The sequence below is a fragment of the Periophthalmus magnuspinnatus genome, chromosome 13, assembly GCF_009829125.3.
Source record: "Periophthalmus magnuspinnatus isolate fPerMag1 chromosome 13, fPerMag1.2.pri, whole genome shotgun sequence".
Lineage (NCBI taxonomy): Eukaryota > Metazoa > Chordata > Actinopteri > Gobiiformes > Gobiidae > Periophthalmus > Periophthalmus magnuspinnatus.
In genome coordinates, this window is record NC_047138.1 from 12,850,730 (window position 1) to 12,877,871 (window position 27,142).

The window sequence follows — 27,142 nt, forward strand, 5'->3', positions numbered from 1 at the left end:
TGTAACTTACCCAACATGACGTCTGATTCCTGTATATCTCTGCCAGACTGGTTGAACATGCTCCGCCTTGAGCAGTACAAGGAGGTTTTTCTCAGTGCCGGACTGACAACACTACAAGAATGTCGCACCCTGACACAAGAGCGCCTGGAGCAGATGGGCATCAACCTGCCAGGACACCAGCGGCGCATCCTATCCAGCCTTAATAAAACTATTATGCTCTGTGACACGACATCATCTCTGCAGCAAGACCCTCACTTCACATTTGTGGAGGAGAAAAGAGAAAGACGAGGAGATGAGATCATGGATAAACCCACACCCAGGCAGAGGCAAGTTCCAGAGAGAGAGTCACTTTTACAGCAAAGTTTATTGAAGGAAGATGGCAAAAGTGAACGCCCGGTGCCAAAACAAAGGACAAAGTATCGCCCGGTTGCTCCTGTAGCTCCAGTAGATTCAGAGATGACTTCAACTGAGGTCACGCTGCCCCCTGTCCCGCCGCGAAGTACCCCCAACTGCCCCCCACAACTGTTCACCTCCCCTGAAACTCCACCCCCAATCTCTCTGCGTAGAGACAAACAGCAAACGATGCCAGGGCTACCCAGCAGACCTCCGAGATCATCCAGAAGCCCTACCCATACATCGGACCAACCATTTGCCCAACTTTCTCAGCCCACCACCTCCATATGCCAAACTCTGCCTCGGAGTCTGCCATCTCCACTGAAAGACTTTGCAAACTCTAATAATGATGGGAAAAAGAGGAGCTCACCTGTGTCACCCATCCCCTCCCCTAGTGAAGACACATTTGCCCCACCTCTGCCTCCCAAAACTGGACCAGCACCCAAAGGCCCCCCTCCCCGGCTCCAGAGGATCTCTGCATCTCCTAAACGTCATAGGTAAACTTGTTTCCGATCATTTTATGTTGCAAAATAATATACATTTTGTTTGGATGGTAATACTAACATAAATTATAGGTACTGATTGCTGTGTAGCTGCCTCATTCTGACATAGTTTTGTTTACAGAAAGTGAGCGGTCCTTCATTAACAGGTCGACCTACTTTGCAACACTACCATCAACTGGTCAAAGTGGTGAATTACATTTAAAGATATCCAGATGTATTGTGTCTACAGGCTCTGAAATAGTTTGATTGTAAATATTAAGGTGATTTTCTTTCATTACAATTAGGTTTGTAATTTAATAGGTTGTTGTAGGTAGTTTTAATAGGATTCAGTTCCCTGCTAAACTTATCTCATGCCTTTCAAAACATATTGGGGTTGAGAGTTATCAAGTTTTATACATAATATGAGAAGATTTTTTTGTTGTTGCAAAGAAAAATGTTACTTATTGCAGTCTCTAGAGATTTGAAATTTTTGTTGCAGGCCTTAATCAGCAAATAGTTTAAAATAATATATGCATATATGTGAGTAAGTATGAGGAACTTACAATGAATGGAGAAAACTGGCATGGCTGAGTGAAGAAATACAGGGGCAACACTGAAAGTGGTTGGCTAAAAGGAACTCACTTTACTCAACTAACTCCAAGTAATATGTGAAAAGTCCTGACCCGGGTTTTTTTGTCTCCTCCCATCTTCTGGTTAGCTGCCTGTTTCCTTATCTTTTCGTCCTTGTTAGTATCGTGGCTTTGTGTGCTACTGAAATCTTGTTGCCTCACTATGAACGGAGCATTGCTTGTGAATATGCCAGAGCAGGTAACATTTATAAATAATTTTATGGCTTCTAATCTATTGACTGACTCAGCACTACTTCTCGTGTCTTTGTATTTTTATGTTGGTCATCACTTTTTCACTGTGGCATAGTTCAAACAAGGAAGTGTTTATTGTTATTGTTTAATTAAAAACATAGTTGGCTGCCAGAGCGTTAATATAACCTTACATACTCATTGGCTTGGGTAGTTCCCTCGTAGAATTATTATTAGGTCTGTGTTTGGCACGGTGCTTTGTAGTTACATGCAGTGTGTAAATACTTTGTTAGATTTTAGTCTAGATGTGAAAAAGATTCAGACGTAAGCTACTTTAAGCTCTTTAAATCTTCTTTAATAGCACGAGGATTCATTTATCTTTCCATTATTGGATAAAATCATGTGCTTTAATATGTGTACTTTTTACTGTTTTAGTTGTTTTACAAATGCTTTTAGAGGTCTATTGTATCCAGAGTCTCTTTGTGTACAGTATAAGTGCATTCGTATTGCATTTATGGTTAAATTTAGCATGCTGCAGCTATGAACACTCTTCCTCTGTGTAAAAGCAGGAACTCTGTCAGGTTAGTTTCCTGTCATTGTGGGGCTGGTTTGTGTATAGACTTTACATCATTAAAAAAAACAAAAAACAAACACTTTTATACTTGCTATTCCATTATAGACATGACCTATTCGTATGTCAACTGTGTGTAGGGGACATAACTTATTGTCAGTAGTGAATAGTATTACAAGCTATCTTTTATTGGCAGTGAACTATAACGTTGATATGTTTTTATAGCACACACATATGTTTACTGCTCTTACTTTTGAAAAGGATTGTATGCAAATCATAAAAAATAACACACAAAGGCACATAAGCCGAGGGTAAGAGGAACTTTCACAATAGTATAAGGGAAGACATGAGTTCTGTGTGGCCATATTTGAATTTCCCAGCAGCTTGGTCACATTTTTACTGAATCTGATTTGATTACAGATTATTGATGAGAAAAATACACTAAAATACACTGCAGTTATAAGACCATACTGCAAATTGGCATCGTACCATCGAATGAGTAGTAGGTAATTGCATGTTTTTTAAGTGTGTGTTTGGTCAATGGAAGCTATCGAGGTTTCATTAAACAGGAAAAATAAATAGTTTGAAATGCAACATAGGAAGAGGAAAAGCAGTAGCCTACCCATATCTTATTTACATTTCTTTCTTACAATGTTATGCTGTTGCTGCTGAATCCCTCTAGCAAACCAGTCAGTAGAAGCGGGTGGACTAGCAGCTAAAAATGCTAAAGCTAACGTCTGCTTACCATATACTTAACCACTGTACGTCAATGTGCTTTTAGAGAGAATCCAAAGGTATGCAGGGGTTGCAGGGCTTTCTTTACGAGATAGGCAGGTTTAAACGTGCTGCTCATAACATAGGCAGTGACAGAAAACTCAAGAATCAGGAAGAGACCAGTGCTGCTGCAAGTCGTACACACTCTAAGACTAAACCTTATTCAACTGGACAAGCTGAACTGGCAGTAATGTGAATTTTAAGGACACTTTCAAGTACCCAAGGATGTACAGAATTAGCCGTCTGCTTTGGATTTTTACTCGCTCAAACGTTAACATGGAGACTGACAGTGTTTGCCCTTATCTACCTAGCACTGATGTTTTAACCTCTCCATCTCTGTCTGACAGTCTGCCACCTACTATCAAACCTCCTGATGACATGGAACAGGACCAAATACCGCTGGTCCCACCTCGAATCACGTTATCGAGAAGTCAAGATAACTTACAGCAAATACAACAACCAACTCAGCTCGAGAAGGCACCCGCCCCACCAGCGAGGAGAGCCCCACCACCGCAGAGGGAAACCAGTGAGTACAAATTTGGCCTGCAGCAGATATGAATAAACATATAGATGGTAGGGTCATGATACTATAAGTTTAATATAGTAACAGATTATTTTCAGACAATGTAATTCTTAACAAAAGTAAGAGTAGTTTCTATAATAACTATTCTGATATAAATAAAGACTGTTCTAAAACTTCAGGAAAGGTAAAATTTTTGTCCTTTTTATCACTTACTGTCTGGTGATAAGTTTTTGTTTGGCAATTCTAATTAAATGGTTGCTTTGTTATTTAGTTTAAATAATAGAACCATTGAATTAACCTCAAAATGACTCTTATTACTAGTTTTTGTGTACAGTTTTCTCATTTGTTCAAATTTCTAAATTTCTAAAATGTTCAACTCATTTTTGGTCTTATGTAATCTTAAACATTTATAGCAACAGTTCTGACAAACACATGAGTGAGGCCTAAAGTTGCAACATGACATTAACAGTTAACCAAATATAGCAGCATGAAGTCATGCCCTGTGATTATATTCAGTGTTATTAACTCAATCTGAAAAAAATGTTTGCATTTGACACTGAGTCATAGTCACACTGCTGAAATTTAAGGAAATACATTTTTGATTTATAAATGTAAATGAGTGTGAAATTATCTATAAATGACCAAACTGCTAACCACTCATTGCACTTTTACTGCACAAGTGTTTGGTTGACAGTGGCTGTGAGATTTTTATATCTTTGCAAATGATAAAAAAAATTTCTGTCTTTAGTGACCTTTGAGTTTTGTATTTTTCAGGATTAGATTCGATTGACGACAACTCAGATGAATACGAAGACCCAGATCTGTTTTACACTGGTGCCCAACAGGTGAACATGCCACTCAGAGTAAGACTGTCCACAACAAACCAATACCGTACCTCTTTTTTATTAGTTGTCAACCTTTATTACTCTGTCTTTCAATAGGACAGATCCCTGCAAATGGCCAATCAGGCAAAGATGCGCTACAGTGCTTTGTGCAGCGACGATGAGCTATTGGACGATGATGAGTGAGTCACACATCAAAACAAAAACAGAAAAACTGATCTTAAGGTTATTGTCCAAATCCACAGTGGCTGGAATATAGAGTAGCTTGTAAATTCTGCCCATGCTCAAATTGCTTATTCTAAATATTCAGTCAATTACCAATTATTTGTATAGCACTTTACAACAACACAGATACCAACATGTTTTAAAAAGTCAAAATCAAAAACATACAAACTTAAACCTGGACTTAAACTAGGTTTGTGATAATAACTTGCAGAAAACCCTACTTATATTTTACAATTGCAGATAATTAGTTAGCCATTTTCTAATTATATGAGGTTTCATATGCTGCCATTGTAGTATCAAACTCTGACATTACAAACAAGTAACTGATTTTTTGTTTGTCTGGTGGTTATTGACAATTGCCCGCAGTTCATCAGTATAAATACTTGCATATTGTTGTTTACTAACTAAATATTACTCCTATTTAAAGTATTCAACTATGTCCTTTGTTGTTTGTGTATAAGTTCATCCATGTGGTCAGAGGGCCACAGTCCACAAGGAAGTATCTACCTACCCCCAAACAGAGGCCAGTTACCCTCCTCCTCTCGGGACGACAGTACTCAGGAATCAGCCATCATTAAGGTGGGCTGGCTAGACAAGAACCCACCACAAGGGTACGTATCCAATTGAATTTGAATAGTCTCACTAGCTATTGCAATTTTTGAACTCATTATATTTTGTCCACAGAGCACTTTATTACCAGAGGAGATGGGTAAAGCTAGACACTGACTACCTGAGATATTTTGACAATGAAAAGGTAATACAATCTCTCTCTACATAATTTGACAGATATTACCTCAAGGTCGAATGATGAAAGAACTGGATTTGTCAGTAAATGTTTTTGTTTTTAAAGGCTATCTATTCTAAAGGGCTAATTTCAACAGCATTCATCACTAGTGTATCAAGTGTTGGAGAACTGAAGTTTGAGGTGGTAACAAACAATAGAACTTTTATCTTCAGGGCTGAAAGTGAAGGTATGTATGTAATATGTGCTTATGGAAGAAAAATATGTATGTATCTAGTTATATTTTGTACACTTTTATAATGCATTTAATCTTGTATTAGCTGAGAGAGACGAGTGGGTGGCACTTTTAAAGGATTGCACTGGAGGGCGCCAGTACCGCAACACCATCACCCCCGGTTCTCCTTTGGCTCCTGATTTTCATGGGTATTTGGGGCTAAGAGGAATACGCTCCAGGCTTTACACTGTGGTTGCTTTAGATAAGGTCTTTCTCTACAAGAATATGGAGGTAAGGACCAGTTTCTTTTTATGTATTTGCAAGAAAAATAAACAAACTTATCTCCTTGTTTTTATATTTCAGGACTACCGTATTGGTGTAGGCATCACCACTATTGATATGAATGTTGGCAATGTGAAAGTTACTGATCAGCGTGCATTTGATCTCACTACACCTTATCGTACTTTCTGGTAAAATGCATCTTCACCGTGTGACTCACTCTATAATATTCTCCTAGTAGTAGTCAGCAAGGGCTTATGGGTTTCAACTTCCTGTTTATAGGCGACATCTTAAAGTAGAACTAAACACTAGCAGCCACCAAGCTGTGTATGTGGTGTTTTCATAGAATCATCTACTGTTCCTAGTCATTTCTTGGTATCTTTAGTGCAAACTAGATAGATAAATCTGGGGAGACTATTTATGTTGCCTTCAGTGGCCTTTGTAATCAGCCTTGCATGTAATCAGGGCAATCTTTCGTGATGTCACCAACTACTTGAAACTGCAAACACCTGGCTGCAGGGGCCGAGTTTGAAGTATAGATACCTGTTAGACCACACTGTTCCTTATACCACTAAACCCCATCCCTCTTGCTCTCTCACTCTCTTCTTTAGTCCAATGGCACTGCCCATTTTGTCATCTCTATTTGAAATGTGGTTGTGGGGGCTGAGTTTAGAGGTTTATTCCCACTTTAAGGCCATAGTTAATTCAAAATATAGATTTTTACAGTTGTTAGTTACTATGGCCACAGTGCAAATTCTTTCATCACTTTGAGACCTATGGATAAAACAAGCTGCAAGTCATAGCATGTAAATTACAAGTGTTTGCCAGTGGTGTATCTTTAGTTGTCCAGTTTGTATTTAGTAGGTCCAAAGCAGACACAAACCTTCCTATTTTTAGATTTTATTAAGATGTACTATTGGAATTTGTTTTTTGCAGCTTCATTGCAGAGTCAGAGCAGCTGAAGGACCAGTGGGTTGAGGCGATGCATAATGCCATAGATGAAGCATTGTCCAATAGCGAAGTGGCAGAGCGGATCTGGGCGGAGCCTACTAACAGCTGCTGTGCGGACTGTGGAGCCCCCAAGCCAGAATGGGCAGCTATAAATTTGTGTGTGGTGGTCTGTAAACGGTGTGCAGGTTAGTTCCACTGTTGATGATTGTTAGATACATTTTACACACAATTTAAATACATACAATTATTTCAGGAGAGCATCGTGGTTTGGGTCCGAGTATTTCTAAAGTACGGAGTCTGAAGATGGACAAGAAGGTGTGGACAGATGAACTAATTCAGGTATGTATACTTACAATGAAAGTTAAATACAAGATTATGTTGTGTACAGTACAGTATATGTAGCATGCATTATTTGCATTCATTCTTGCAGGTATTTCTTTTGATGGGCAATGAACGAGTCAACAGTTTTTGGGCTGGTAACGTTCCTCCGAGTGAAGCTTTGACACCGTCCAGCTGCACTGAAGACCGCAGACGCTACATCACAAACAAATATCGCCAGGGAAAATACAGGAAGTACCACCAACTGTTTGGAAATCAGAAAGAGCTGAACAATGTAAGTAGAGTTACTAACCATTATACAATAAAGCTAAATGTGACATAATGCATTCTATTTTTATTTTTGGGTTGGAAGAAGAGTGGCATGATTTTGTGATGGAATTTTGGGTTGTTGTCTTGTTGAAGGTTTGCAGAGTTTTGAATACTGACCACATTAAAGTATTTGAGGTCCAATGATTTTCATAGGATTTTAGAAAATAGACTCGCTGTCCTGGATGTCAGTTATGTTTAGCTTTATTTGAAGTGTTTACATAGTTTCTTTGTTTTTCATGATACTGCACAGAAACATGATTTTCTGCTTTTAACTGGATTCTTAAAAACACCACTGATACTGGAGAAAGTGAAGACAAACATTTGAAAGAACTGTGCCCTTAGGAAACTGTGGTAATTGTAGCCATGCTGAGCTGGAGTGTGTGGTGAGTTGTGAGTGTTTTAGATCCAGCTGGGTCACTCATTAGCAGCTTAACCCAGTTTACCTCAGACAATAAGGGCTGCTCATAAACGCAAGGCTCTGTGTGAATCACATTTAACACTAAACCAGAAGCTTTTTTCTTCCTTTATTCCTGTCGGCTGGTGATTCACAGTGTTTGAGATGCACCGAACTGAGATAACCCAACTCTTCCATTCATTCCACTGAAAGACCCAGTTTAATTTGTTCTGTGTAGATAAACAGTAGCACACATGCACACTTAAAATCTGATTATTATTAGATTTCTGAAGTTCTCTGTTATTAAAATGGCATGTAAACAGCAATATCAGAGATGAGTAATCTGATGAGCCATACCATGATCAGGAAGAAATACAATTACCCACATCAGCTTTTGGATTTTAATTTTCATAATCTGACAACTCCAGAAATCTAATAATAATCTGATTTCTGTATGCACATAAACATAGCCAGTGTGTAGTATTTTCCAGTCATTTTGTTTAAAACCTAACTTTCCAGATTGAATAACCCTTGGCTTGCTCTTTTGTCTTGGGTGTGTCTGTAGAATGCAGTGTGTTTTCATTCACTGTGAAAAAAACACACAGTAATATGTAGTATCCCTCAGCCTGTATGTAAGTGAGTGGCATTGCTCACTGATAGTAGCCTATTTGGTTATTTTACAATGCTTCTCTCAGGTAAGCCAGTCTTTTCTTTACTTTTGTTTAGGTCTTTCTTTCTCTTTGTTTTTGCATTTTTTCTGGCTGTGACATCACTACTCACAGTGAGCTGGAATGTGCTTGACTCCACCTCCGCTCTCCTCCTTCTCTCCCTCTGCTGTTCTTCTCATTGTTTGGCTGCCACTGTGAACGGGAGCTGATCTCTAGTTTCTGTCTGTACTTTTTGCTCGACTGGTTTATAGATCCTGTTTGCACTGGCGTTCCGCAACTTTGACAACTGACATTTGAGCACGAGTGTGAATTTGATCAAACTGAACTCTACAGGTGAGTGGTGGGGTGGTGGTTTTACTTGGAAATGGAAGTTGTTAGACTGGATCTCAGTGAAGAATGTAGTTTTGAGAATGTGTTTTAGAAAAAGCTTTTAGTGCAAGCTACAGTGGAATGTGTGCCACTTTGGTTGAGAGGGCTGCAGCTATTTCTACAATGGGTGTTGTGTTGTTGAGGTTTCCAATATAAAGCTTCTGTGTGTTTTATACTTGCAAGTGGGCTGAGTTATATCAGATGAATATGGATGCAGATATGTGTAGGAAGTCTGGTGGCTATCTGCAAGTAATTTCAGCACTTCCCGGTAGCAATCACTGTGTGTGTCCATGCGTTTAGGGTTAGAGGGTCACCTTACTCAACGGGCAGTATTGTTTTGTTATGTCTCCTCCTTTCCACCCACCTACCCTAGTCCCCATTCAAACTGACTCTTAGAACTTTGTATCACAGTACAATGAAAACCTTGTTCAAATTACGTAAATAGGGGTGAAGAATGGGGGGAGACATTCAAGAATCACTCCCAATTTGTATAATCATTTGCTAACTGGGTACATTGATTGACTTTGAGCAGCAATCGTGTCATAAACTCATAAAGTCAATTATTTGTATTGTCACATTACAGGAATCGCAAGCTGCCATAAATCTATCATGACCATACATCAGGTAAACTGTTTAAGCTACAGTTGACTTTTTATAGAAGATTTATTATGTTCAAATTTCAGAATATCTCCACGAAAATCCCCCAAATCAAGGGGGTTTGTTCATATTGGTTCATACCGGTTGCAAATATACTGAAGCTGTTAAACCTTTTTATATGTTTGTTTTTATGTCTTTATAGTTGTCATAATTGAAAATTCATTCACATCAATTCAGTCTCTTTCTAACCACTTCCCAGCAAAATTCTTCCCAAACTATTTAAACCCAACTATTTAAAGCCATCTCCAAGATCCATTTTGAAATTTTACTTACTTCCTTGTCCTCCTCCTCTGTGTAGTTTCACCCCCATCTTTGTAAAGTGGTCTGGGTGAGGTAATAATGGAACAACCTTTCCCTCATCTGGATCTAATATATGGACTTGTGTGCGTATAAACGTGGGTGGGTCTTCGGTTGATGTTTAAATGGCCTAAGTGGAACAGCCCATTTGTGCGCACTGTTTGGACATTTCCACTGCACAATCAAACGACCATAATTGTAACGCCTTTCATCTTCTTTTCTCAATATTTTCCCTTCTCCTGTTTGTCTTTCGTCCTTTTCCTGTTCTATAGGGTTGCAGATGCCAGATGGAATACTCAGATTTTTTTTTTTGACACACCCCGATAAAATCTTTCGCTTGCTCTCTGGGGAAGTTGGTTGAGATTCTTGAATTCCCCCTTCGCTCACATATGCACAAGTGGGATTGGTCTTTACTGCCCCTCTCACTAGCTACAGATGTCAGAGCGAGTTGTTCAGACACTGAAACATCCTCCTCGCTTATTTTCCGTTTGCTTTGATTAGTGCAGTCAGTGCTGTTTATCTGATGGCCTTGATATGTTTTGTCTTTACGCTGCATTCACTTGGGTCAAAAGTGCAATAAAGGTTTTTATTACTTCTAATGCTGTGTAAATGGTGCTGGGGGATTGCTTGGAACAAAAAAATTGTAGATAGTAATATAAATACTTATATTTTTCACAATTTTCCTGAAATTGATTTTAACTTTTAAGAGAATTTCCTGTTTTTTATTTATGATACTGATACTGATACTAAATGAATCTATTGTTTTTAAAAGGAAGTTTTTCCCTGATTTGATATGGTAACAGAGATGACTTTAATCTACTAAAACATGTTGTCATTTTTTTTTTTTCCCCAAAATAATAATTGATAGTAAAAGCAGTATCAAAAACTAGAAACTTAATTGATATAGATAACATAAAGCATCCCATAAATAGGACAAATTTGGACGTTTCTTGAATAATTTTAAATTCATGTATCATTATTTCTACAGGGAGCGACCAGTGAGCGTACCAGACTCTTTTTCTTGAGCACCGTTAAAATAAGGAACAAAACAAACAAAACAAATAATTACATAGGTCCAATTAAAACATTAAAACAGGAGCAGGTGTGATTATAAATGTTTATTACCAGATTATTAAAGTGTATTAGTGGCACCAATGTATCCAGTAAATGAAAATATCACAACCCTTACAACACCAGGTAGTAATATTTTTAAAAACTACTACTGGTTTTATGATGATTGTGGTATCGAAGTCCATATTGAGTCCTTAGTATCAAAATTGAATTGGAAATTTTTTATATTGTGATAGCACGAATTGTAGATTCATTTCACCCAAAAAAATGACCCAAATAATTATTTTGTATTGATGTACTTCCTATACATATTACTGGATGAAATATTAGTCCTTGATCTGCAGAGGCTTACTGGGTCATTGCAGCATAAAACCAGTGCCTTTCGTAGTAGTACTTACTCATAGTTACTGTAAGCTCCAACTCCAGTTCCAATCAGTAAAACCTCATCTATAACCACCAACATATGTGATTCATACGACAGTTACATAAATACAGTTAGACATGAACCCCTTTTAGCTCCTTTGTAGTACTTTTATGGTGTCCTCATGCTATATGCTTATGAAAGAGGGAGTGTCTTTGAATTGTTGCGAAATTTTAGATCTATGTTTACTGATTTGCTTGTGTGTGTGTGTGTGTGAGTGTATATGTGTGTGCATGTGTGTTTTAAGGCTCAGTGGTGATTAAAAAGAGGAGGGGCTGTCTATATGGGTGACATGCTGCTGTGGAATTTCCCAATCAGATCCAAAGGAGCTTATTGGTTTTAACAAAGTGCCGAGTCTGAGAGCGGAGTCGTGTGCGGTTTCTGTGGCCAACTTGAGATCTTCAGCTGTAAAAACATTGCATCCTTCTTTTCCCATCACAACATATTTCCACTCCTCCCAGCCCACTTCCTTGTTCTTTTAATAATATGGCTAAAGTCTGAGTTAGGGATCATGCAATATTTGTAACACTGTAGTAGCTGATAACTGATGTTTGCCTATGTTCATATTGATGTTTTTACATTTATTGCAAGGCCCACTCATTTGCAGTTAAGTATGAATTTTATGCAGTTTTGAAATACATCTGTCTTCCATTATAAGTCACTGTCTGTGCATCTGATGTGTAAACAGAGAACAAACTTGGAACGTCACATACGAATGAATGAGCTTAGGAAAATGTCAGTACTATATATCGAAGATTTCTTTCTTATTGGACCAAAACAATCTATGAAATTAAGTTTGATAATATACTTTTTATGGGATCCAGTGTTTTCTCCTCATTGTTAGGATCTGTTTAATTTCTTCTTCAAAATCTCATTAGCATTCTGCTCTGATGCAAAAGAAGCTCTCCAAACGTCCCACAGTGCATTCATTGACATAGACACAGGAAGAATCACTTGAGTTTGTCCTCGAATGTCTCACACATACAAAAAGCTGACAGAGCATCACATGACGCTAAGGTCCGGTCAGCAGGACAAGAGTCACTAGAATGCATTCATTATTCTGTCTCTGACGTGGTCCCTGTCCCTACTTTCTCAAATCTGATATTTCCACTGTTGCATTTCTAACCTGGGTAATAGTTTGTCTATATATCAGAAGTGGGGCATAACAAAGTAAAAGGAGTAAAGTATAGAGTATAATTTTAGGTGTTTGTACTTTACTTAAGTACATTTTAAAGTGGATATTTTTTACTTTTACTTCAGTACATTTGAAAGCAGGTATATGTGCTTTCTACTCCACTACATTTTTGAACAGGACTGAAAAGTAAAAGTATTTTTTATTATTGTGTGAGACCTGCTGAAAAGGCTGAGGGTTTATTTTTTAACATGTTCATAATTTGAGTAAACAAAAATATATAAACAAAAACTAATTCAGCATAAATCTGTGTCAAAATCACTACATTTGAAGCTTCAAGACCTCAAAATCTGCATGAAAAACATTTACGCTTTATTCTTTAAATACATTTTTAAACAGGTATTTTAATACTTTTACATAAGTAGATTTTCTCATGTGATACTTTTACTTGAGTATTTCTTTGCTCTAGTATCTGTAGTTTTGCTTAAATAATAGAATTGTTCCACCACTGCTGTATATGGTTTTGCTTAGGCTTCTTCTACTACACAAAATAGTGCATTTCAAACAAACATAAGTTCAAAATTCACGCAGATTGCAGCATTTGCCACATACTTCCCCTGCCCTTTTAAAAATGTGGGACATGCTCTGTCTATTGTGACTATCTACTAATAAGTGACTAATTCTGTTGGAAAAGAGAGCAGAAAGGGAACCACTGTAAAAGAAAAGTGTACACTGGATACTTGCTTGTTTTTTTTTCTGGTATCGTTTAAGGATCACTCTTACCTATTCCCCAGGTGGTATATTTATTGTGCAAATCTTTTGTTCTGATAACCGTGCAGTCCAGTGAATTTAGGCAAGGCCCCCACAAGCTATAGTGTAGTGCGAAATTTTTTACTTTTATTTTTTTCTTTTACATCCTCTTCTTAATTTAAGTTATTGCTTTAGAAAGTAAAATGTTTTTTTTATTCTGCACTCTTCTCTCTTTTTTAGCTGTGATATTAGAGACAACACAAACAATAAAAGAGATTAAACATTTTTACTTGAGGGAAAGAGGGGGTGACGAGAGAATAAGAATTGCATCTGTTCTTTGGATATGGGAATATAAGTGTGTGTGTGTGTGTGTGGGGGGGGGGGGGGTGCACTGGTGTGTGTGCGTGTGTGCATGTGTGTATGGGCAGGTAAGTAATAAAACAAACAAAGGAAACAAAAAAAATAAGAAGGAAAGGGTGTAAAGTTTGGAAAGAAGAGAAAAAAAATAAATACTTTTTTTTGCACTCTTCTCTTTTAGTGTTGATTTTATGATGATTATTGATTTGTTGGCATTGTGATTTTAATGTCTTATTCTATAAAGCACTTTGAATTATTTTGCGTATGAATTGCACTATACAAATAAACTTGCCTTGCCCCTTTTGTTTGTTTTTATTACAGTTATCAGTCACAGTGCATTGGATTGAATGCTTGCCTTGCCAATTTAACTCATGTTTTTCTCCCCTCTCCAGGCGTTGTGCATTAACGTGCAGGGCAGTGATGTCCTGGAGACGTTACGCCTGATCTTCTGCGGGGCGGATGTTAACTGTTCCACTGGTGTTCCCGAATGTCCATCCCCACTGACACTGGCTCAAGCAAGTTCACAGCCTCTACAAGCAGAGCTCATAAGCCACAATCTCAACACAGGTAGGTCTTATATTGTGATAAATGAGATGAATTAAGATGTTAAAATACTGACAAAAAAATGCAAACTAGTTCACTTTGAATTCATTTGTTTTTATTTGGTGTACAAAAGTGACCCGTGATGGTATGGATAAGTTTCATTTCAGAACATTATATTATATCATTCTAGATAAAAACGCATCTCTGGTAAATGCAGTGGGCATTTTGATTTTAGTCTGCTGGGTTCATTGTCCTTCTGTTGTTTTCACAGAATTGCCCCGATCAGAAGTAGGCGACATCACTGACACAATGCCGTACTCGGCCCCATCCACTGTTTGCCTTAATGGTTTTCTGTTCAAGACCGCGTCAATGACTCGAGCAGTGACAGATCGCAAAGCAAAAGAAGGTTTGTTTGATTTGTTTATATGGTATAACAATGAAAAAAAACTAAAAAACTATATTAATTATATTATAGAACAAGTTTTTTTTATCATATCAAATTACCTGAGATAGTTACCAACTTTTGAGTTCTTTACCTCTTACTTGCTTTAGTGACTCAGGAAGTCATTATTTCATGTATTTATGCACACTGTATGCATTTGTATTTTAATTTCATCTAGAGTTTAGCCGGCGCTGGTGTACTTTAAATGACGGAACCTTCAGTTATTATGAAAGTGACAAGAACTCAAACCCCAACGGATCTCTAAAGGCCTCAGAGATTGTGTGTTTGTCAGTTGGCACAATCAGTCATGGGTAAACGTCATCACACATTTATATATTTACCCGATACTTTTTTACTAATAATAATACATAATGCATAAATATCTTTTCTTCTGTACAGGTATAACCATACATTTGAACTGTACACAGAAGCAGAGCGTCTGTATTTGTTTGGCACAGACGATCCTGACAGCCACAAGGAATGGATCAAGTCCATTGCAAAGGTGTGATTTAGAGACACTCCGATAAGGCCAATGTGCTTTTAGGTCTGTAGAGAAAAATGAAAATGACAGTGTGTGTTGGAGGAAACATTTCTTAGGGTTTGGATAAACAGTATGATATGTTCAGCTTCTTCTGCATGTTGACATTAATGAGTTACAGCCCAATGTATTTTGAATTTGAGCCCAAATGGAAAGGGTTGTTTGAGGAAGACATCTATAGTAAAACCAACTCCAAATCACTGTATTCAGAATCTATCATCCATCTTAAAGTGGCACTAAGCACCTACACTCTGCCCACAACCACTTTCCAAATAGATACACTAACTTGGGCTGTACCTGGACTAAAGAAAAGAGTGAGAGGGGAAGAAGGGCAGGGTTTAGAAGTATAAGGAACAGTGTGATTGGTCTAACAGGTATCCACACTCAAACTTTGCCACTGCAGTCAAGTGTTTGCAACCAGCAACACCTAGCTGTAATCAAGGCAGTTCTATATTATGTTACCAACTACCGGAAATTACAGAAGCCACTGAAGACAGCACACACTTAGATTTTGGCATTTTTGACAAGAAAGTTGCAAATTTACCTAGTTTGCACCACAATTGCCAAAAATTACTTGGAACAGTATGTGCTGTAACAGATGTACTTTAATTGTTTGTCACCTGCCCGGAGACTACAGATGGAAACTAGCTTTAGCTAAATCTGGTGTAAAGCATCTTCTTTTATGAGATTAATATATTTGCACATGGTACCTGTTAAAATAAAACAATAAACTAAACGAAACAGAAGATTATTCTATTAAAACACCACATACACAATTTTGTAGCAAAAAAAGAGTGGATTTAGTGTTTATCCTCTTTCCTCTCAGATTATATGTTTTTGAAGTGGAACTACAGACAACAAGAAAAAAAAACAAGAAAATATTTGTGTATCAATAAAAATATAAATGTATGTTTTATATACACTGTGAATTACCATAGTATCAGAACTTTTAATTTTAATAAGTCTTAGTTCAAGTGAATTCAGTTTTTCAATGTTCAGTTTTTAATGTTGGCATCTTCTTCCTTAGAGCATTATTCCAGCCAGTGCAGAGTCTCTACTACGACTGGATTTTGTCCGAATCGGGAGGCTGCGGTGTAAAGGTGGCTTGAATCTGGAAACTTCCAAAGTGGGTTGGTTTGCGTTGGAGGGCTCAACTTTGCACGCGCACATGGAGAAGGGCCACATGGAGGAAATAAATCTGCGCAAACTAACTGAACTATGTGAGTAAATCATAAATCATTCGTATGTATAAAAGCTACATGTGCTCTTCATTCAGTACATATTTATGGACATCTGTTAATATAAATGTTATTCATTCTGTCACAGCAACACAGTCAGATGTACTAGTTCTGGTGGAAAAGGGCAGGTAAAGAACCAGTACTTTCAATATGTTAATAGTGTTTAATTAAAAAAAAAAAAAAAAAAACAGAGGCAAAAGTATTATCAAACGTTTTCATTGTTTTCTCAGGACCCTGTACATTGAAGGTGAGAGGAAGCTGGACTTTGCTGGCTGGTGTGAGGCCATTACAACCGCAGCACAGAGTGGAGCAGACACCTTGAGCGAACAGCAACTCACAGAGACAGACATTCCCGTCATAGTGCACAGCTGCATCGGCTTCATCACACAATATGGTGATATACTTTTTTATCTTGATCAGTGTGTTTTTATCAAATGAAACTGTATTTTGGAGCAAGTCATTTGGTATACATCATGACCACAAATTATAGGCTGGAGGTCTGAACATTTTCGATGTTTTATAGTCCAGTGTCTAAACAACATTTGGTCTCCTTTATCTAAATGACCTTTGTAATGCTTGAATAGTTTATGTGATGTTTCGTTTATTTGTGTGTCTCTTAATTAAAGGTGCACTATTATGGCAATAAGGCAAGACAAGGCAAGTTTATTTGTATAGCAATTTGTACACAAGTAATTCAAAGTGTTTTATAGAGTAACAAAGACATTATTAAAATCACAATACAAACAAATCATCACAAAATTAACATTAAGAGAAGAGTGCAGAATAAAAACCTTTCAGTCATATGCACAGCTAAACAGAACCGTTTTGAGTCTGGAATAGATGTGCCTGGAATAAACATGTCTATCTCCATGATGACAAGTAGATGATGTCCCCAGAACAAGATACAGATTAGATCTATGGAGAGGTGACACTGCTTACACTAATAAGCCATCTTTTTCCATGTTTTTCTTAGAAATATTGTAAAACTATTCTGAGGAACATGCTATAATATATCTATGGAGATGATCTGTTGTTATAAAAGTTACATAGTGCACTTTTAATAATTAGTAACTTGTAGGGAATGTAATATGTACTTTATCTGTAATTCCTGTGTACTTTGTATTTGTACAGGCCTGACATCTGAGGGCATCTATCGAAAGAGCGGGGTGAACTCTCGGGTCAAAGCACTCCTAGATAAATTCCGATCAGACGCGCGCAGCATTTGTCTGAAGGAAGAAAACAACGTGGTGGACGATGTCTCCAACACTCTCAAGCGATTCTTTAGGGAACTGGAGGAAGGGCTGTTCACACAAGAGGAAGGTCCAAACTGGCTCCAGACATCTAGTAAGATTATTATGCTAACTACATTTGAGACAAAAAAATGAACAATCATTTATGTTTGTTTTTCTATTTCAAATCTGATTTTTCCATCATTTCTTTTCAACTTCCACCTTAAGTTAGTTTAAACGTGGTTGAGTTTTTGTCATACCTTCCCTTTAAGTTCCTCTTATCCTCATTCAGTCATTCAGGACAAAGATGCCAAAATCTCTCAGTATCAGCAGTTGCTAGACAAGCTTCCACATGTCAATAAGGCCACTCTAGAAGCACTTATAAACCACCTGTATTGGTAAGAAATGGACACATGCGTATTTTGTTCATGGCATTTGTATATAAAAATAATTACTGTTATTATTATTATTTTTTTACAGTGTTCAGTGTCATGCACATATCAACCAGATGAACATCCATAACTTGGCCATAGTGTTTGGCCCCACACTTTTTCAGACTGATGGAAAAGACTACACTGCAGGCCAAGTGATTGAGGACCTAATAGAACACTACACAACCATCTTTGAGGTAAGAGTCGAAGGTAACAGCCAGAATATCCATCTTAAAGTGGGACTAAGCACCTACACTCTGCCCATAACCACATTTAAAATAGAGGCGCTAACTTGGGCTGTACCTAGAGGACTAAAGAAAAGAGTGATGAGGAAGGAGGGATGGGATTTCAGGGTATAAGGAACAGTGTGATTGGTCTAACCGGTATCCACACTCCACAACTCCACCCCTGCAGCCAGGTGTTTGTAATCAGGGCAGTTCTGTGTGATGTCACCAACTACTGCAAATTACAGAGGGCACTGAAGATGGCACACACTTTCATTTAGGCATTTTTACCAGAAAGCTGCAAATTGACCTAGTTTGCACTATAATTACCAAAAATGACTAGGAATTATTAAATATTAAAACACCATATACAGTTTAGTAGCAACAAATGGATTTAGTGTTTAGTTCCACTTTAAAAACATATAACCTGAGAGACGAGTATACAGGCAACAAGAAAAAAAGACAGGAAAATATATGATAACAAGATAATGATTTTTTTTTCGATGTTTGGAAAGAAGAAATGTTAAATATTCCCAAATTGAGATAATCCATGTTATTAGACTGTAAATACTGAGGGCTGTAATCATATCAACAGGTGTTTCAACAAAGATTTAAGGATGCGTGCCCTTATCCAACCAGATTATTCTTTTTTGTTTTGTTATGACTAGCACTTAAAGTGGCCTGGAGGGTTTCAGTTTATTGGCACTATACATCCTGTAAACAACCTCATAAAGAGAACTTTTTAACTCCTGCTGCTATTTCTGCACATTTGGATTTCTACAGTGTTTTGATGAAAAGATCAGAGTACTTACTGTTAGGGATTTCCATCTTGAGTTCAAAATATCAGATGATGATGTTTTTTGTTTAGGACCACCCAAGAGTAGGATTTTGTAGTGTGTGTGTGTGTGGGTGTGTGTGCGTGTGTGTGTGTGTGTGTGCACGCGGCTTTGAGATATTTGGAGGTCTATACATCACAATGACAATGAATAGCTCTAAACTACACAATCGGGGATTGTAAACAGTGACTTACAGTAATTATAGCACTATACTAAATAATTATTCGTGTTTGCAGGTAAATCAGACACAGCTAGCAAAACAGCTACAGGAAATTGAGGTGATTATTCGGCTTCGGGAAACATTGAATAACAAGTTTACAGTAAGTACAAAGAGTCGCTATAAAATACTGTTTATATTTGAATGTTTTGTCATTGTTTATACATTTTGACTTTGCTTATATCAGGCTAACACTCAAGGAGGACACATCATCTGTACAGTGTATCTTGAGGAAAAGAGTCTCACAGAGCATCATGTCAAGGTATTGTACCAGTGTGAAGGCATCAAGAAAGAACGAGAATGAACAGAAGTCATCTTAATGTAATATTATTGTTTTGTCAGATCCCTGGCTCGATGACAGCAGCAGAACTGACCTGGGAAGTTTTAGATATACGGAAAATCCCCGCTAAGGACAAGGATTACTGGAGCTGCTGGGAGATCAATGAAAAAGAGGAAATGGGTGAGACATAAGTTAATAAGTAAAGAACCTGTATTTGTTGGATCACTAACACTAACTATTTACATTTATTGTATCTTGTAAAACTACATCAAAATATAGACATGAATACTTTCCTCCTATGGAATAACATAACAATTGATGGCCTCTGTATATCTTGAAATTGTTGTATCCCCTTCTGCTAAATCAGCATAGTATATTGTTTTTCTCTTTTTCACATAATTAATGTAGATGTACTTTATTAGAACATTCAAATTTGAACTAAAAACTCGCATCATCAACATAAACATTTCAAAGAACATAACATACATGGTCATTGTTTGTTGAGATTTTGAAGAGACATGTGAGCTGATAAGACACCCAAACTGCGAGGTTAGCTTGTCCTTTCGAGCACTGGGGCTGTGAGCTCATGTTTGAGGCCTGCTATGTGGGCCATCTGGTTCCTCTGCGGGAAGGCTAGAGGTGTCCTGTCAGCTGCCGGTAAAGCTCCTCTGATATGGCACTTTCCCATCCCTTATGAAACGAACAGTGGAATTTTAGGGGAATGCTGTCTGTTTGTTTATGATAATGATGTCTGATGGAGTAATGGAAACAGTTAATAATACAGTTGCAAACATAATATTATCCAAAAGATGCCAGGCAACATTTTTCAAGCTATTGAATATTCGGTGTATATTTATGTAGTCACCTTGTCACAGATAAAATGCAAAACAAACATTGTAATTCCTTGAAATATGTTTTTGTTCTTTGGCAGAACGCCCTCTACACTATAGGGAGCGTGTTTTACCCATTCTTCACTCCTTTGGCACGGACTCCAAACTACTCATCAAGAAACACCTGGGCATGGAGGCAATGCTGTCCTATTTGGGTAAACACAAATGCTAGTTGCAAGTATTTGGAACAAGTTCAGTATTCAAGATTTTCAGATTATTATTCTGATCTTTAGCCAGTAAACCAGATGTCTCCAAACACGGCAAGATGAAGTTTAGGGATGGGAGGAACATTCCAGGGCTTGGACTCTTCTCTTCAGGGTTCCATGAAAAATATTTCACTCTCACAGCCACCTCTCTCAGGATGTACAAGGAAGTCACGGTAATATTGATCAACACTGTATATTGCAGATGTTGTGATACTACCACTAATACTGGCTGTTTCCCTGACAGAGCAACCGACCAGAAAATGAGTGGCCCGTCAAAAATCTTATGGTGTACCTGGGAATTAAGAAGAAACTTCGTCCAGCTACTTGGTAAGGTCAAGCAAGTGGACAATGCAAAGATCAATAATTCATGTGCCTCAATGTTCCTCTGACCTTTTAAATACAGGTTAAAGATGAATTATGTAATTTCTGGTTTCTATGGAGATGTTACTGTTTTTCTTAGAATTTCCTCTGTATGGCATCAAACTTGTCTGTTGGCCTCTCAATTAAAAATACCCAAGCTGATCACTGACGATTACAAATGAATGTATCTCAGCCCTGATTCTAATTTGATTAAACACCCAACTCTAGAGCACATTTAATATTATGTAAATATATTTTTTAAAGTATCCCATAGCAATGTCAGCTCCTATCATCTCGTGGTTACTATAATTGTGTCCACTAGATGGCACCGTTAGACCAAAAGTCTATCATCTAGACTTAATAACTGACATGAAAAATAATGTTTTTTTTCCTCTCCGTTGCAGTTGGGGGCTCACACTGGTTTGTGAAAGTAAAAAACAAGACAAGCATGAAAAACAGCAGTGGTGAGTGCCTCTTTATGAACTTTTGCAGTCAGCAGCAGACATTGAAATGTTTATCCATATGCAGGAGGAAATGGGATTGCTATTATAGGTCCATTTGCGTTAATCTCGTGTCACTGTGCACAAGAGGGCTGTCCAATCATAATTTGCTAATGTGATTTTTCATTTCCCTTGTGTTTAGCTTTTAACGAGTAAATGAGCCAATTCAGCTTCATAACAGTATTGACCCAGGAGCAACAACACATATATAGACATTGTGGATAATCATAACAGTTTTACAGCAAGTTTAAAGTCAGTATCTGTCATATAGTACATACTAGTATTGACTGTCCCTGGGTTTAAAGGAATGTATGTATAGGTATGGCAGCTGTAGAATAGTCTAACTCTATAGCCAATCTCACAAATCCCAGCTCAGTGCACTGTTGTTCTATCATTGGGCAAGACACGTCACCCATCTTTCCTCTATCTGTGGAGTGTGTGTGGTGGTGATTGGTGGCACATGGCACAGATTGGCAGCCTTGCTTCTGTCAGTCTATTCAATAGCAGCTGTGGAGAGCACTTTGAGGATTTTGAAAGGCACAACATAAATTCAGTGCATTATATTATTGTTTTATTATTATGTAAGAGAATCTACAACCAAACACCACCTGTAAACCACTGTAAACTCAATTGTTGGCACTGGATATGATACTTTTTTTTCTTTCTTTTTGGCAAATCTAAAGTCCATTAACAGTATTTTATGTGTGAATGTGTGCGTGTGTATGTATATCGTCTGCACATTTGGGGTTGTGTTTCTAGTCGCCTTTCCACTGTCAACCGTAGTGTGCCTCAGTGCTGGAGCGGTGGCAGTGCTGTTCTCGTCACACTGCAGGCGGTATATCATCTCTTGGTTATGCTTCATCACAATGTCCCTCACAGCTCCAAAACACACCTGAGAGGAAGAAAGCAGGAGGGAGGAGGGAAAGTCTGGAGGATAGATAAAAAGAGAGGAAAGTGGGAGCAAAAGATGCTTTGGGGAGGTGCTTTTTATGATGAAAATCAGGGCTAACATCTGCTGCAGGTAAGTTGTTAGAAGTAAGAAAAGTAAACTTATGGGATGAGTAGGGGTTGGAGTTGTCAAGAAAATGACAGATACTAAAACTAATATCGAAACACTAACACTGTCCACTTAAATACTTGGAATCACATGAGTTAACTTCACGCTGATCAAGGCAAGTGGACTCCAGTAATGATGGACAGATTTTATTTTTGTAGCATTGACACTCTGTAGAATCTGTAATTAAAGTCTGATTGTAGATGAGCTGGGCTAATGTGACTGAATGCTCTCTATTTATGCCAATTTTGCCCTACAACATAATGAGCTGTGTGGGTCCAAATGAACTGGAGAGTTGTGAGGAGAATGTGAGATGTAGGTACATGTGCCATACACCAGACTCAATCCTGTTAGTGGAGCATGACGTGTTATGTATTGTTTTGTATTTATTGATGTTTTGTTGTCTCTCTAGTGAGTGTTGCGTAATTGTTTAATCTCAATGTGTGTTCATCACACTAATAATTGTGTAAATATAGCCTGTTTGTTCAGCATCACAGCATAGCTGATGACTCACAGGGCTCTACAAGTGTTATAAAATATGCACAAAGACAAGCAGACACAGAGGGTGCCTTCATGAGCCCAGACCTTAAAAATGATAAAGGTCTTCCTCTCCCATGTTTCAATCAGGATTTGCACTCTCCATTGGGCCCATGAGAAAAATTCTGCAATATTAATGCCCACTTTTCTCCTGCAAACCCCTGTTTTGTTGTTTATGTTTTGTTGTTTATGTGCAGGTATGTGTGCTGTGAAACTCAGTCAGATCTGAGGGAATGGTTGGCTAGTTTCCTAAGTATACAGGTAAGTTTTGTCCACATACGTTCTTGTATATAGCATAAATGCTATGGTTTATGCTTCACAAAGCATACATTAATGGGTTCATAGCAGGAGTGCCCTGCGGGGGTCTCTACCTGCTATGTCTCTTATTTGTCATGTATGACCCCTGCTGTCTGTGCCTGTCTCATTACAGTGTGAGGGAGACATGTGGCCTGAGGAGGGACAGAAGCACACGCGGGTGAGCCGCGCGCTGCCGGACATGCACCATGGTAACGTGTCACTGATTCCACTGCGTGGCAGTGAAAACGAGATGCGGAACAGTGTCGCAGCTTTCAGCCAAGACCCGCTTGGTGTGAGTCAACAATCACAGGGGCTAATCAAGGGGAAGCAGGCCGCTCCGAGTGGAGCTGCCGGCTGTGCTGAGAGACTGAACAGGTGGCACATGCCCTCTGCATTTGTCTGTCAAAGGCTAATGTGGACTCATTTGTACATTAGCGCCACAATTTCAACTCCATGTAATAACTCGCATATCCTCTCAAAAATCCTTGTATTTGGACATGAATTAAAATGTAGCGGGTTTTGAAAATGTTGGACATGGTATATTTAGGCCTGTGTAGTGCCTGTGCAGTCTCTCTGTTTTGTGATTTCATATAATTTAATTCTGATTGAATTCTAAACTAATATTTACTTCAACATATCTCAGTGTATTACTAATTATAACACAATATGTTGTCTGGGTTACAAATACACATTACATGCTAAGGGGCTTCAACACAGATTTTTGAACCAACCAACTAAAAAGTAAAAATAAAAGTATTTATAAAAGTATATACAGTTTTACTCTTAGGATGCATCTTTCAACTTAAAAGTCTGAATTTGAGTAACCTAATGATTGGCTGCATATTATCTAGCCTTGCAAAGTCAGTCTTTACCTGCACTACTATTTTTCCATCAATTCTTTCTTATTTTCATCTCAAAATTGTGTGCAGTCATCCAAAATAAATCACTCTGCTGCAAGTCTGGGTGCTCTGGGACCAAATGTCCATAGTATGATGATGTAGTTGTCTCCCGCTCCGTCTTGCAATCACATAGCTCTTATTATGTTTTTCAAGTCTCCGGCAGCACTTAAGCATTCCCTCCTGTGTTGCCTTTCCCATCAACCGTGTGGAAAAGTCGGGGGCAGTTTGTTGTGGCCTTGCAGATAGTTTGTATTGATTCCCAGCCTCTTGGCACATAACATTTTTGTGAAGGTGTGATTACTTTGGTGGCGGTGCTGTGCTGGAGCCTATATTTGATGCTGCCGTCTGTGTGAGTGAGTGGTCTGGTTCACTGCATATTTATGTCCAGTTTCAACCGGCCAGTGAAAGAGAGAATCTATGGAACACTAGCCGAGTGTGTCAAAGTGTGGGGTTGTTTGTGTCTGACACTCTGACAGTTCATATAAACAAGAGTACACCTATTCCTGTGTATGTGAGACAGAGGGAAACAGATGAGATGGCTGAGTGACTCTGTTTATGGTTCTCAAGGTGAATGCAATGATGGCAGACAAGACTGAACGTTAATGCCACTGGAACAGACCACTCCGTATCTGTCTGAGTTTTGAACACGCCGCATGTGGAATTGTACTTGTTTTTTCTATGTGCATTTCTGTCTGCTTCTGTCTTAATCTGTTCTTAACTTTCAGATTTTTAGAGATGTCCGGTAGTGGAATAACTGCTTTAAAAGGTAAGATTCCGAAAAGTAAATTTTTTTATTACATATAGTCATCACTCCACAAATCTGACTTGTAACTTTTCCCTGGTGGTGTCGCTTGTCTCCATATAGTGGCAACAGTAGCTCAGTTTGTAAAGCGTTTGTTCACTGCTCCGAAGGGTGGCAGTTCGAATCCCACTCTTGACATAAACATGATTGGTGCTCTCACAGATGAAGGCTGTTGTCGTGTCCTTGGGCAACACACTTAACCTTAACACTTAGCCTTGATGTAAAGTGCTTTGAGTGCCTTGAAGGGGGAAAAGCGCTATATATAAAACCCTGGCCATTTACCTTAGAGAGAGAGATGCATAAGTTTAATGCCAATGTCTAAGAAATTCTATAGCTTTCTGTCACATCTAGCTGTTGTTTGTTGTTCTAGCCTTATTGCCTGATTTAATAAAGTAACCGTTCCCATTATTAGCTGGTCCACAATTTCTACCATGGCTGAAAAATCCATCGTCCACTCCATCCTCTTGTCTCATATGATTGCCATGGCTCTGTACATTTGTAGTTGAGATAGACATTTGAAGTGTGACCTTTCTATTGAGTTTGAAACTGCTGTGAAATTGTCTTTTGGAGTTGGGAGTGGAAGAGCCATGCTGACTTCTCTACAGCTGGTCCACTGTGAAAGATCGATCCTCCACCCACCATCATTGAGCTTTGTGTGTTTTCTTCACAGGATGGAAGAAGTCACGGCTCCCCTCACCACACGCTACAGCCGTAAGAAAACTGGAGACCCATTGAAAAGTCTGGACCCGGAACTAAACACATCCTTAGACTTTTTATCACTTAAAGCACCAACCGTGGGGTATCTTTGTACAGTAGCTTCATGGACTACAGTCACAGTTACTAAACAGCTCAAACAGCAGCCTTCGCTCAGCTGAACTTTGGGCTTAGTCTCATCTGTGTTGCATCGTTTATAGATGCATGAAGGACATTTTAGATTTACTTTTCACAAACCATTTACTGGCTAATGTATTATTAAGTATTAAAAAAGTGTTTGTATATGTTGATGTCTGTTTAACTCTCTTCTGAAATGTGCTGTGATGAGCCCAGGTGATGACATGGAGGCAGCAAGACAATTTTTTATTTTTTTTTTTGCAGTGTTGGTGTATTCAGGCAAAGGCTTGGTGCTATTGAAGGATGATTATGTGTTACTCACAAGGACTATTAGCAGAATCATTTTTGACTAAAGATTTGCATTTCCATGTAAAGGTGGAAAGTGTCACAACTCTCTCCAAACAGCCAGAAAGAGTGAAGGCACAGGATGTTCCATATGTAGATGTATTTTAAGTTACTCTGTTTTGGTTAGTATAGTCTAAATCAGGGGTGTCCACACTGTGGCCCTCAAGCTTCCTGCTGAATTTGCCCAAATGACCAAAAGTAGTAGTTTTGACAGCAAATGTTTTAAATGCTGCTATTATAACTCAAATAAGAAACACTTTGATGTGATACAGACTATTAAAGTTATTAAAGGTGTGTTTGCTCAGTCAAACCTGCGTCAAATGTAATGTTTTGAATGATTTATTTTATCCTGTATCTATGGTCCTCCGCTCTGTATAATTTACCCTTCTGATAGGACTAGACTGTCTTTGTTGCCTCTCACCCCTGTTACTTATAGTGTATTGTTTTATAGCTTTATTTAAATCATATAAGCAAATGTATAGCTGCAAAAACATGATAAACACAGCAATGGTTCACGACACAGCAATGGTTCACGACTGATGAAAATATTAACTTTTTGTATCATATCAAAACCTTTAGTTACGTTATTGCTGTACTGTTCATAGGTATATGTAAAGACACTTATTTATTTTAGCATGCTATCGTTGGATGCGGCTGGTCGGACATATTGCATCGTAGTAGAGACGTCATGATGCCTACTTACAATTCATTGGGTCAAGTTTAAAATCCATGTGTATATTTCCAGTTTTTGATGTAGTACCCACATTTAGTAGTACCTGTACAGATTGCATTTTGTTGTATAGTTTTATAGCTGTTATAACCTCACCTAAAATGTATATACAAATACATATATTAAATCACAAAA

General features: G+C 38.1%; 1 protein-coding gene across 6 annotated transcripts; it reads left to right on the top strand.

Moving 5' to 3' along the window:
- On the top strand, window positions 1-27,142 carry LOC117380025 (arf-GAP with Rho-GAP domain, ANK repeat and PH domain-containing protein 1-like). Of its 6 annotated transcripts, none has more exons than XM_033976744.2 (33): window positions 1-890; window positions 3,386-3,564; window positions 4,336-4,424; window positions 4,503-4,585; window positions 5,090-5,239; window positions 5,313-5,382; window positions 5,479-5,599; window positions 5,691-5,875; window positions 5,948-6,054; window positions 6,800-6,999; window positions 7,068-7,153; window positions 7,245-7,427; window positions 13,971-14,145; window positions 14,393-14,527; window positions 14,742-14,874; window positions 14,963-15,065; window positions 16,129-16,321; window positions 16,428-16,467; window positions 16,570-16,733; window positions 17,471-17,683; window positions 17,861-17,966; window positions 18,049-18,196; window positions 19,296-19,379; window positions 19,464-19,538; window positions 19,619-19,736; window positions 20,488-20,601; window positions 20,680-20,825; window positions 20,897-20,979; window positions 21,417-21,476; window positions 23,301-23,364; window positions 23,534-23,692; window positions 25,025-25,065; window positions 25,772-25,830. In XM_033976744.2, exons 1-32 carry the CDS (start codon window positions 16-18, stop codon window positions 25,043-25,045), a joined length of 4,662 nt encoding a protein of 1,553 aa, XP_033832635.2. In that variant the 5' UTR covers window positions 1-15; the 3' UTR covers window positions 25,046-25,065; window positions 25,772-25,830. The 6 variants fall into 6 exon arrangements, with proteins under 6 accessions (XP_033832635.2, XP_033832637.2, XP_055081857.1 ...); XM_033976746.2 differs by having other exon boundaries at window positions 23,534-23,609; window positions 25,772-25,818; XM_055225882.1 differs by lacking the exon at window positions 25,025-25,065 and having other exon boundaries at window positions 25,772-27,142.